General features: G+C 25.5%; 2 protein-coding genes across 2 annotated transcripts; one reads left to right on the top strand and one right to left on the bottom strand.

Moving 5' to 3' along the window:
- Positions 1 to 4,591: 4,591 nt before the first annotated feature.
- Positions 4,592 to 7,508, bottom strand: LOC124217248 (uncharacterized). Its single transcript, XM_046622650.2, has 3 exons — positions 7,401 to 7,508; positions 4,728 to 7,295; positions 4,592 to 4,638 (listed from the first exon to the last, which is right to left on the bottom strand). Exon 2 carries the CDS (start codon positions 7,113 to 7,115, stop codon positions 5,049 to 5,051), a length of 2,067 nt encoding a protein of 688 aa, XP_046478606.1. The 5' UTR covers positions 7,116 to 7,295; positions 7,401 to 7,508; the 3' UTR covers positions 4,592 to 4,638; positions 4,728 to 5,048.
- Positions 7,509 to 7,532: 24 nt separating this feature from the next.
- On the top strand, positions 7,533 to 10,052 carry LOC124217247 (uncharacterized). Its single transcript, XM_046622649.1, has 2 exons — positions 7,533 to 7,700; positions 7,806 to 10,052. Exons 1-2 carry the CDS (start codon positions 7,533 to 7,535, stop codon positions 10,050 to 10,052), a joined length of 2,415 nt encoding a protein of 804 aa, XP_046478605.1.
- The last annotated feature ends 3,869 nt before the right edge of the window (positions 10,053 to 13,921 follow it).

The following is a 13,921-nucleotide window of genomic DNA, read 5'->3' as shown; positions in this document are numbered from 1 at the left end:
TTTGATTATAATAATGTATAATATATATACGAAAAAATGTATTTATTTTCATTTATTTCAATGTTTGATATACAAATATATTTATATATATTATGATTTTTAATTTACTTTCAGAAAAAGAGAAATTTGAGAAAAAAAAATTTTTTTCACAATAATTAAATTCATTTAAAATAAATACAATTATTCAAGAAAGCCTACGTATTTTTTAATTATTTGCTCATACATTAATTAGAATGTAAATATTATCAGTTAAGAAAAATAATTTATTTAATCAATTATTTCCTTTTTTTATTAATTTATTCGACATAATTACCTCCATCTATATCCAATTATATTATTGCATAATATATATAAATAAATGTACTTATATTCAGATATATTAATGCATAATATTCAAATATATACATATATAAATATTATGATTTTTCATTTACCTTTAAAAAAAGAGAATTTTGAAAAAAAAAAAATTATTTTACCATCATTAAAATCATTGGAATAAATATAATTAATTAAAAAATCCTACGTATTTCTAATTATTTGCTCACATATTAATTAAGATATAGATATTAACCGTTAGGAAAAATAATTCATTTAAATCAATCATTTCCTCATTTTATTAAATTATTTAACTCAATTACCTTCATTCATATTGAATTATATCAACGTATAATTTACATATATATACATACATTTATATATGATGATATACATATATATGTATATAAAAATTTTGAATTTACTTTTAAAAAAAGGGAAATTTTTCGAAAAAAAATTTTTTTCACAATAATTAAATTCATTAGAAATAAATATGGTTAATGAAAAGATCCTGTATATTTTTCAATTATTTGCTCACATATTGATTGAAATATAAATATTATCCGTTAGGAAAAATAATTCATCCAAATCAATTATTTCCTCATTTCATTGAATTATTTAACACAATTACCTCCATTTCTATTCAATTATATCAATGTATAATATACATAGATATGCATATATACATATATAATAATATACATATATATATGTATATATATATTATAATTTTGAATTTACTTCTAAAAAAAAAAGAAATTTCTGAAAAACAAATTTTTTTTTCGATAATCAAATTCATCAAAAATAAATATGGTATTCGAAAAGATCCTGTATATTTTTCAATTATTTGCTCACACATTAATTGAAATAAAAATATTATACACTGAAAAAATAATTTATTCAATTAATTATTTCCTTTTTTTATTCAATTATTTGACATAATTACCTCCGTCTATATTCAATTATATATTTGTATAATATATATAAATAAATGTATTTATATTCAAATATATCAATGTATAATATTCAAATATATACATATATATATATTATGATTTTTCATTTACTTTTAAAAAAAGAAAAATTTGAAAAAAAAAAAATTTTTTTACCATCATTGAAATCATTGAATTAAATATAATTACTCAAAAAATGCTACGTATTTTTCAATTATTTGCTCACATATTATTCAAAATATGAATATTATCAGTTGAGAAAAATAATTCATTTGAATCAATTATTTGCTTATTTTATTGAATTATTTAACTTAATTCCCTCTATTTATATTCAATTAAATTAATGTATAATATACATATACATACATATATACATGTATGATAATATACATATATATGTGTATATTATAATTTTGAATTTACTTTTGAAAAAAGAGAAATTTTTGAAAAAAAAATTTTTTCTACAATAATTAAATTCATTGAAAATAAATATAATTATTTGAAAAATCCTACGTATTTTTTAATCATTTGCTCACATGATCATTGAAATATAAATATTATCAGTCTAGAAAAATAATTTGTTTAAATCAATTATTTCCTTATTTTATTAAATTATTCAACTTGTCACCTCCATTTATATTTAATTATATCAAAGTGTAATATACATATATATACACATATACATATATAATAATAAACATATATATATATATTTTATAATTTTTAATTTACTTTCAAAAAAAAAGGAATTTTAGAGAAAAAAATTTTTTTCACAATAATTAAATTCATTAAAAATAAATATGGTTATTGAAAAGATCCGGTATATTTTTTAATTATTTGCTCACACATTGATTGAAATAGAAATATTATACATTAAAAAAAATAATTCATTCAATCAATTATTTCCTTTCTTTATTGAATTATTTGACTTAATTACCTCCATCTATATTCAATCATATTAATGTATAATATATATAAATAAATGAATTCATATTCAAATATAATAATGTATGATATTCAAATATATACATATATATGTATTATGATTTTTAATTTACTTTTAAAAAAAGAGGAATTTGAAAAAAAAAAAATTTTTTGCAATCCTTAAATTCATCAAAAATGAATATAATTATCCAAAAAATCCGTCGTATTTTTTAATCATTTGCTCACATGATCATTTAAATATGAATATTATCAGTTAAGAAAAACAATTCATCCAAATCAATTATTTCCTTATTCTATCAAATCATTTTACCTAATTACCTCCATTCATATTCAATTATATCAATGTATAATATATATAAATAAATGTGTTCATATTCAATTATAATAATGTATAATATTCGAATATATACATATATATATATTCTGATTTTCAATTTACTTTTAAAAAAAAGAAATTTAAAAAACGAAAATTTTTTCACTATAATTGAATTCATTGAAAATAAATATAATCATTCAAGTAATCCTATGTATTTTTTAATTATTTGCTCACATATTAATTAAAATATAAATATTATCCGTTAGGAAAAATAATTTATTTGAATTAATTATTTGCCTATTTTATTGAATTATTCAACTTAATTACCTCCATTTATATTTAATTAAATTAATGTATAATATACATATATATACATATATATATATATATATATATATATATATATATATATATATATATATATATATATATATATATATATATATATATATATATGATAATTTTGAATTTACCTCTAAAAAAAAAGGAATTTTTGAGAAACAAATTTTTTTTTCGATAATTAAATTCATCAAAAATAAATATGGTATTCGAAAAGATCCTGCATATTTTTCAATTATTTGCTCACACATTAATTGAAATAAAAATATTATACAATGAAAAAATAATTTATTCAATTAATTATTTCCTTTTTTTATTCAATTATTTGACATAATTACCTCCATCTATATTCAATTATATAATTGTATGATAAATATCAATAAATGAATTCATATTCAAATATATTAATGTATGATATTCAAATATATACATATATATGTATTATGATTTTCAATTTACTTTTAAAAAAAAAAAATTTGAAAAACGAAAATTTTTTCACTATAATTGAATTCATTGGAAATAAATATAATTATTCAAGTTATCCTATGTATTTTTTAATTATTTGCTCACATATTAATTAAAATATAAATATTATCCGTTAGGAAAAATAATTTATTTGAATTAATTATTTGCCTATTTTATTGAATTATTCAACTTAATTACTTCCATTTATATTCAATTAAATTAATGTATAATATACATATATATACATATACACATATATAATATTATACATATATATATATTTCATAATTTTAAATTTACTTCGAAAAAAAGAGAAATTTGAGAAAAAAAATTTTTTTACAATGAATAAATTCATTGAAAATAAATATGGTCATTTAAAAGATCTTGAATATTTTTTGATTATTTGCTCTCGTATTATTTGAAATAAAATATTATACATTAAAAAGAATAATTTATTTGATTAATCACTTCCATTTTTTATCGAATTACTGGACATGATTACCTCCATTTATATTTGAATATAGAAATGTATAACATATATACAAATAAATGTATTTTTTTCTATTTATTTTAAAGCATAATATACAAATATATTTATATATATGATGATTTTTAATCTACTTTTAGAAAAAGAGATATTTGAAAAAAAAAAAATTTTTTTACGATAATTGAATTCATTAAGAATAAATATGATTATTCAAAACATCTTACGTATTTTTTAATTATTTGCTCAGATATTATTCAAAATATAAATATTATCAGTTGAGGAAAAATAATTTATTTTCATCAATTATTTGCTTATTTTATTGAATTATTTAACTTAATTACCTCCATTTATATTCAATTAAATTAATGTATAATATACATGTATACATATATACATATATAATGATATACATATATATATCTTATAATTTTGAATTAACTTCCAAAAAAAAAGAAATTTTTGAAAAAAAAATTTTTATTCACAATAATTAAATTCATTGCAGATAAATATGGTTATTGAAAAGATCCAGTATATTTTTCAATTATTTGCTTACACATTAATTGCAATAAAAAAATCACACATCAAGAAAAATAATTTATTGAATCAATCATTTCCGATTTTTATATAATTATTTGACATAATTACCTCCATCTATATTCAATTATATGAATGCATAATATATATAAATAAATCCATTATATTAACGTCCATGATATATCATACAAACAACAGGAATTAACAGGAACTTGGACTATTGATAAACGCAAATCATTGATTCCGCAACGTTTCGACCATTTTATTTGGCCTTCTTCAGGCGTCTATAAACATACATATAAATACAAAATATTTCAAACACAACGCATAATACATATAACAAGATTATACAATTAATAGCAAATAAATTTACCTCAATTTATAAGCGTAAACAATATAAATCTTCTTATACAACTTCATTAGCTCCTCATAAATAATTAACAAAATTCAAAAATTTATTAATTAAAAAGAACGCAGCTAACAGAACCGACTTGTACATGTAAATAAACTGTCGACCGCAGTCAACCTCAAAATATACATAAATGAGGAAACAGTAAGCGAATGAAGCGCCCTTGTTTCCCACATTCACCGCCGCGGGAATTCAAAACAATACTCTAAAACATTTCTACAATATCTGAGTCAAAACAAAAATTAAATACATTAAAATAGTCTAAACATTCAAAATAAAGTAAAACTAACGTGCGTCACCAAGATAATCGTTATAAACCGATAAAATCTCGTTGTACATTGCACTCAGATTCTGGGTGTCAGTACGCTTGTTTACCGTGTCATTAAGTTTAATCCAAACCATTCCACTAACCGATCTTTTTAACCAGTTATTCTCTAAATCTAAGATCTTCGCTTTGTCAAAATCAAACCCATGACCCGAGTCGAAGTAATGTGCGGCCAGCGCTGTTTTGTTCTCATCCAAGATTTTAACATTCCTACAACTATTCCTATGTTGGTAAATCCTATTTTTTAAATACTGTTTGGTTTGACCCACATAACAAAGTCCACAAGAGCACGGGATCTTGTACACTACACCTGCTCTTTGATCCTGCTGCACTGGATCCTTTAACTTAGTGTATAATGATTTTATTTTATACACGTTATAATAAGCCAGCTTTACATTAGTACCTGTAAAACAACTATTAATTTTATGTGACAAGCCCGGAACAAAAGGAAACCGGCAGTACTTGATGAAATTCGTAGGACGAACTCCACCAACCCCACCATTTGCTTTATTCTCTTTAAACTTAATGATAGCTGCACGAACAAACGATCTTGGATAACTGTTATTAGTTAACAATATCTCAATTTTTTGATAATTGTCCTCATGATACTCCTCGCTGCTAAGTCTAAACATTCTATCCAGTAAACCATGAATCATTCCCACTTTCTGTGACATTGGGTGGTTGGAACAGAAATTCAAAATTCTTCCTGAACTAGTTGGTTTGGTGTACCAATTAGTCTTCAAATGGTTGTTGGATCTTTCAACCATGATATCTAGGAATGGAATACAACCATTCTGTTCCACTTCCATGGTGAACTGGATATTCTCTTCAAAGTTATTAAACAACTCCAAGACTCTGTTCAATTCCGTCTCAGGGACTGCAGCGATAGTATCATCTACGTACAATTTAATAAACGCAATGTTAAACGGGAGGACCGTAATTATCTGTTGTAACACATAATTCATAACAATATTGGCCAACACCGGACTAGCTGGATTGCCCATACTACAACCTTCAACCTGTCTGTACAACACCCCATTATACGTAAAATAACTGGTTTCAAAACAAAACTCTATAAGTTTAATAAGCAAATATTTAGGAACTTTAACTAAATGTTTGATGTTGTCCCAAGATTCATTAATGACCTTCAATACTAAATCCTTACGGATATTTGTAAACAACGAGACTACGTCAAGTGATATCAATCTATAATCACTATGTAATTCAACGTCTCTAATAAAATCAACGAATTGAAAAGAATTTAATAAATTAAAACTAAAAGTATCCACAACCGGTGTCAAAATTTCATGTACAACTCGCGACAACTTATAACTAGGAGATTGTATGCAACTCACTACCGGACGTAACTTGCAAGTTGGTTTGTGCGTCTTACGTAGTCCATATATCCGTGGTGCTCGAGTATAGCTCGACCGAAGGTTCTTCTCTTCAGCTTCGTCAATCACACCCGAAGATGCTAGCTCCGCCACCAGGTTATTGGCTCTTTTTTGGTACGTGGGAGTTGGATCTCTATGAAGAGGTAGGTAAGTTGTCCTGTCACTAATTAGTGCGCTCATCTCTCTCTCGTACTCTTCTCGGAACATGATGACAGTTGAGTTCCCCTTGTCTGATCTTGATACCACTAAATCTTCATTTTCTCTCAAAAACTTTTTTGTAACGATTAAATCTTTATTTAACATTAGACGGTCTTCAGAACGTGATTGTCCCTTACAAAAATTGGATAAAATGTTGATACTTTTAGATCTCAGATTTTCTTTCACTGCGGATAAGTCAGCCGCATTACAATTGTCTAACTTTACTGCACTGATGCAATACTCTAGATCTTTAATAACTTCAGGAACTATAGTGATCTTATTTTGGATCTGTAGCCCAAAGTTTGGCTCCAGGCTTAGCGTTCTGTAAACTTGTTTGGGGAGTTCTCTATTAGTGTAATTAAAAACACATTTGTTTGCATCCGGTAACCTGATGCCATTTAAACGTTGTTGTACCAACTCCTCCAACTTCTTCATGTTAACCTCTTTAATCCTCGTAAAGATTTTTGAAAACCTCACCTTGTTCACAGATTTACAATTGTCAAACAAGGGCTGTGGTATTAAACTCTTCAGTTGGTTACATATCTCTCCCAGCTCTTCATTCACTTTCTGTAGCTTCCAAATAGTAATTTTAATTTCAACGTTCAACACTGACTTCTGAAAATTATGTATGAGCTTGTCCCCGAGATTCTTGAAAGGATGGTATTCAAGAGTCAAGGAATATGTGCACTTCAGGTTGTTACTAATATGCTTGGGAATTACCTTGTTGGAGCGACATTGGAGTAAAAAGACTCTTCTGTTCAGCAAACCAGCACGTGTGGATGTCAATTTTGCCCAAGATTTAATTAGGTGAAGTGCTCTGTCTCCATATGTATGCTTAACGAATGATATATCATGGACGTTAATATAATGGATAGTTTACCTGGGGGATTTTTCAACTTCGTTGAGCATACATATGGAGACAGAGCACTTCACCTAATTAAATCTTGGGCAAAATTGACATCCACACGTGCTGGTTTGCTGAACAGAAGAGTCTTTTTACTCCAATGTCGCTCCAACAAGGTAATTCCCAAGCATATTAGTAACAACCTGAAGTGCACATATTCCTTGACTCTTGAATACCATCCTTTCAAGAATCTCGGGGACAAGCTCATACATAATTTTCAGAAGTCAGTGTTGAACGTTGAAATTAAAATTACTATTTGGAAGCTACAGAAAGTGAATGAAGAGCTGGGAGAGATATGTAACCAACTGAAGAGTTTAATACCACAGCCCTTGTTTGACAATTGTAAATCTGTGAACAAGGTGAGGTTTTCAAAAATCTTTACGAGGATTAAAGAGGTTAACATGAAGAAGTTGGAGGAGTTGGTACAACAACGTTTAAATGGCATCAGGTTACCGGATGCAAACAAATGTGTTTTTAATTACACTAATAGAGAACTCCCCAAACAAGTTTACAGAACGCTAAGCCTGGAGCCAAACTTTGGGCTACAGATCCAAAATAAGATCACTATAGTTCCTGAAGTTATTAAAGATCTAGAGTATTGCATCAGTGCAGTAAAGTTAGACAATTGTAATGCGGCTGACTTATCCGCAGTGAAAGAAAATCTGAGATCTAAAAGTATCAACATTTTATCCAATTTTTGTAAGGGACAATCACGTTCTGAAGACCGTCTAATGTTAAATAAAGATTTAATCGTTACAAAAAAGTTTTTGAGAGAAAATGAAGATTTAGTGGTATCAAGATCAGACAAGGGGAACTCAACTGTCATCATGTTCCGAGAAGAGTACGAGAGAGAGATGAGCGCACTAATTAGTGACAGGACAACTTACCTACCTCTTCATAGAGATCCAACTCCCACGTACCAAAAAAGAGCCAATAACCTGGTGGCGGAGCTAGCATCTTCGGGTGTGATTGACGAAGCTGAAGAGAAGAACCTTCGGTCGAGCTATACTCGAGCACCACGGATATATGGACTACGTAAGACGCACAAACCAACTTGCAAGTTACGTCCGGTAGTGAGTTGCATACAATCTCCTAGTTATAAGTTGTCGCGAGTTGTACATGAAATTTTGACACCGGTTGTGGATACTTTTAGTTTTAATTTATTAAATTCTTTTCAATTCGTTGATTTTATTAGAGACGTTGAATTACATAGTGATTATAGATTGATATCACTTGACGTAGTCTCGTTGTTTACAAATATCCGTAAGGATTTAGTATTGAAGGTCATTAATGAATCTTGGGACAACATCAAACATTTAGTTAAAGTTCCTAAATATTTGCTTATTAAACTTATAGAGTTTTGTTTTGAAACCAGTTATTTTACGTATAATGGGGTGTTGTACAGACAGGTTGAAGGTTGTAGTATGGGCAATCCAGCTAGTCCGGTGTTGGCCAATATTGTTATGAATTATGTGTTACAACAGATAATTACGGTCCTCCCGTTTAACATTGCGTTTATTAAATTGTACGTAGATGATACTATCGCTGCAGTCCCTGAGACGGAATTGAACAGAGTCTTGGAGTTGTTTAATAACTTTGAAGAGAATATCCAGTTCACCATGGAAGTGGAACAGAATGGTTGTATTCCATTCCTAGATATCATGGTTGAAAGATCCAACAACCATTTGAAGACTAATTGGTACACCAAACCAACTAGTTCAGGAAGAATTTTGAATTTCTGTTCCAACCACCCAATGTCACAGAAAGTGGGAATGATTCATGGTTTACTGGATAGAATGTTTAGACTTAGCAGCGAGGAGTATCATGAGGACAATTATCAAAAAATTGAGATATTGTTAACTAATAACAGTTATCCAAGATCGTTTGTTCGTGCAGCTATCATTAAGTTTAAAGAGAATAAAGCAAATGGTGGGGTTGGTGGAGTTCGTCCTACGAATTTCATCAAGTACTGCCGGTTTCCTTTTGTTCCGGGCTTGTCACATAAAATTAATAGTTGTTTTACAGGTACTAATGTAAAGCTGGCTTATTATAACGTGTATAAAATAAAATCATTATACACTAAGTTAAAGGATCCAGTGCAGCAGGATCAAAGAGCAGGTGTAGTGTACAAGATCCCGTGCTCTTGTGGACTTTGTTATGTGGGTCAAACCAAACAGTATTTAAAAAATAGGATTTACCAACATAGGAATAGTTGTAGGAATGTTAAAATCTTGGATGAGAACAAAACAGCGCTGGCCGCACATTACTTCGACTCGGGTCATGGGTTTGATTTTGACAAAGCGAAGATCTTAGATTTAGAGAATAACTGGTTAAAAAGATCGGTTAGTGGAATGGTTTGGATTAAACTTAATGACACGGTAAACAAGCGTACTGACACCCAGAATCTGAGTGCAATGTACAACGAGATTTTATCGGTTTATAACGATTATCTTGGTGACGCACGTTAGTTTTACTTTATTTTGAATGTTTAGACTATTTTAATGTATTTAATTTTTGTTTTGACTCAGATATTGTAGAAATGTTTTAGAGTATTGTTTTGAATTCCCGCGGCGGTGAATTTGGGAAACAAGGGCGCTTCATTCGCTTACTGTTTCCTCATTTATGTATATTTTGAGGTTGACTGCGGTCGACAGTTTATTTACATGTACAAGTCGGTTCTGTTAGCTGCGTTCTTTTTAATTAATAAATTTTTGAATTTTGTTAATTATTTATGAGGAGCTAATGAAGTTGTATAAGAAGATTTATATTGTTTACGCTTATAAATTGAGGTAAATTTATTTGCTATTAATTGTATAATCTTGTTATATGTATTATGCGTTGTGTTTGAAATATTTTGTATTTATATGTATGTTTATAGACGCCTGAAGAAGGCCAAATAAAATGGTCGAAACGTTGCGGAATCAATGATTTGCGTTTATCAATAGTCCAAGTTCCTGTTAATTCCTGTTGTTTGTATATAAATAAATGTATTAATATTCAGATATATTAATGTATAATATACAAATATATATATATATATATATATATATATATATATATATATATATATAAATATATATATGTATATATTATGATGTTTAATTTACTTTTAGAAAAAGAGAAATTTGAAAAAAAAAAAATTTTTTACAATCATTAAATTCATTAAAAATAAACATAATTATTCAAAAAACACCACGTATTTTTTTATTACTTGCTCACACATTAATGAGGATATAAATATTATCCGTTCGGAAAAATGATTCATTTGAATCAATTATTTGCTTATTCTATTGAATTAATGAACTTAATCACCTCCATTTATATTCAATTATATTGATGTATAATATACATATATATACATATATACATATATAATAATATACATATATATATATATATATATATATATATATTAAAATTTCGAATTTACTTTTGACAAAAGAGAAATTTTCGGAAAAAAAATTATTTGACATAATTACCTCCATTCATATTTAACTATGATAATGTATGATATATATACAAATAAATGTATTTGATTTTATTTATTTTAATATATAATATACAAATATATTTATATATATTATGATTTTTAATTTACTTTTAGAAAAAGAGAAATTTGAAAAAAAAAAAACTTTTTTACAATAATTAAATTCATTAAAAATAAATACAATTATTCAAAGAAGCCTACGTATTTTTTAATTATTTGCTCATATAATAATTGAAATATAAATATCATCAGTTGAGAAAAATAATTCATTCAAATCAATTATTTCCGTATTTTATCAAATTATTCAACCTAATCACCTACATTCATATTCAATTATATTATTGTATAATATACATATATATACATATATACACATATAATAATATACATACATATATATTTTACAATTTTAAATTTACTTTTGAGAAAAGAGAAATTTTTGAAAAAAAAATTTTTTTCACAATAATTAAATTCATTAAAAATAAATATGGTTATTGAAAAGATCTTGCAAATTTTTTGATTATTTGGTCACATATTATTTCAAGTAAAATATTATACATTAAGGAAAACAATTTATTCAATCAATTATTTCCTTTTTTTATTAAATCATCTGACTTAATTACCTCCATCTATATTCAATTACATTAATGTGTAATATATATAAATAAATGTATTCATATTCAAATATAATAATGTACAATATTCAAATATATACATATATATGTATTATTATTGTTAATTTACTTTTAAAAAAAGAGAAATTTGAAAAAAAAAAAATTTTTTACAATCAATAAATTCATCAAAAATAAATATAATTATCCAAAAAATCCCTCGTATTTTTCAATCATTTGCCCACATGATCATTGAAATATGAATATTATCAGTTAAGAGAAATGATTTATTTAAATCAATTATTTCCTTTCTTTATTAAATTATTTGACTGAATTACCCTCATTTATATTCAATTATATTAATGTATAATATATATATATGAATAAATATATTTATATTTAATCGTATTAATGTATAATATTCAAATATATACACATATATATATATTATGATTTTCATTCTACTTTTAAAGAAAGAGAAATTTGAAAAAAAAAAAAAAATTTTCCACTATAAATCAATTCATTAAGAATAACTATAATCATTCGAGAATTCCTATGTATTATTCAATTATTTGTTCACATATTAAATAAAATATGAATATTATCCCTCACAAAAAAAAATCTATTTCAATCAATTATATGCTTATTTTATTGAATGATTTAACTTGATTACCTCCATTTATATTCAATTATATTAATGGATAATATACATAAATATACAAATATACATATATAATAAATACATGAATATATATATATATATATATATATATATATATATATATATATATATATATATATATATATATATATATATATATATATATATATATATATATTTATATTATAATTGTGAATTTACTTTTAAAAAAAGAGAAATTATTGAAAAAAAAATTTTGTTTACAATAATTAAATTCATTAAAAATAAATATGGTTATTGAAAAGATCCCGTATATTTTTTAATAATTTGCTCTCATATTAATTAAAATATAAATATCATCCGTTGAGAAAAATAATTTATTTAAATCAATTATTTCCATTTTTTATCAAATTATTTGACATAATTACCTCTATTCATATTCAATTATATCAATGTATAATATACATATATATTAGGGTGATTCAAAAAAAAAAATTAATTTTTTTTTTTTTCCAAACAGGCTCAAAAGTTTCTTTTGGATGTAAAAAAATTATTGTGAAAATATGAGCCCTCAATATTAATATTAAGATAGTCCTCATCGCATTTTTGTAATTCCCATAAGAATAACATGGGAAAAATTATTTTTGCTTCTTCTGATTTTTATACCGTTCATACAACTGATTGACTCATAAATCGCTTTTATAATCTTTATAGAGAATTGAACGCTCTACAAAAAAGGTTTGATAACATTTTTTTATTAGTCCACGCGTTCAAAAGTTATTGAAGATCGAAGTTCAATTTTTTAAAAATTTGATCGAATTTAGTGAATTACACCGAAACTGTTGGTTTTGGTGACAAATTAAGGATCAAATATTTCGTCGAACAGTAAGGGGGATAGCCACTGTGAAATTTCAAAAAAATAAATTTTTTTTTTTTGCTTTAAATGAAAGTTTATACTTTTAAAAATATATGTTTAAAATTTTATATTGAAATTCCAAAAAGTTTTCGAGTTATAGCCATTTTAGTAACAACGCGTAAGCCTACCGTAGCTATAGCGCGCTCCGACGAAACTCCTTTTTTCTCGAAACTACTTTTTTCAAACTGGTCGCAACTATAATTTGCACAAATATGAACCGATTCGCAATTTCTTTTTTTTTTCTCAATTGTTTATTCAGTGGCTAAGGTTGCACGTAGGGGATTTTGAAAATTTTGATTTTTAAGATTTTTTAAGGCTGTTTAAATGCAGAAAAAAGAGATAAGAAAACAAAAAAATTTTTAATAAGTCGCCATTTTTTTTTAAATCAAAATTTTCAAAATCCCCTACGTGCAACCTTAGCCACTAAATAGACGATTAAGAAAAAAAAAAGAAATTGCGAATCGGTTTATATTTGTGCAAATTATAGTTGCGACCAGTTTGAAAAAAGTAGTTTCGAGAAAAAAGGAGTTTCGTCGGAGCGCGCTATAGCTACGGTAGGCTTACGCGTTGTTACTAAAATGGCTATAACTCGAAAACTTTTTGGAATTTCAATATAAAATTTTAAACATATATTTTTAAAAGTATAAACTTTCATTTAAAGCGAAAAAAAAAAATTTATTTTT

This window comes from Neodiprion pinetum, chromosome 4 (assembly GCF_021155775.2).
Source record: "Neodiprion pinetum isolate iyNeoPine1 chromosome 4, iyNeoPine1.2, whole genome shotgun sequence".
NCBI lineage: Eukaryota > Metazoa > Arthropoda > Insecta > Hymenoptera > Diprionidae > Neodiprion > Neodiprion pinetum.
The sequence above is the reverse complement of the archived record's forward strand: the minus strand, read 5'-3'. Positions and strand labels throughout refer to the sequence as shown.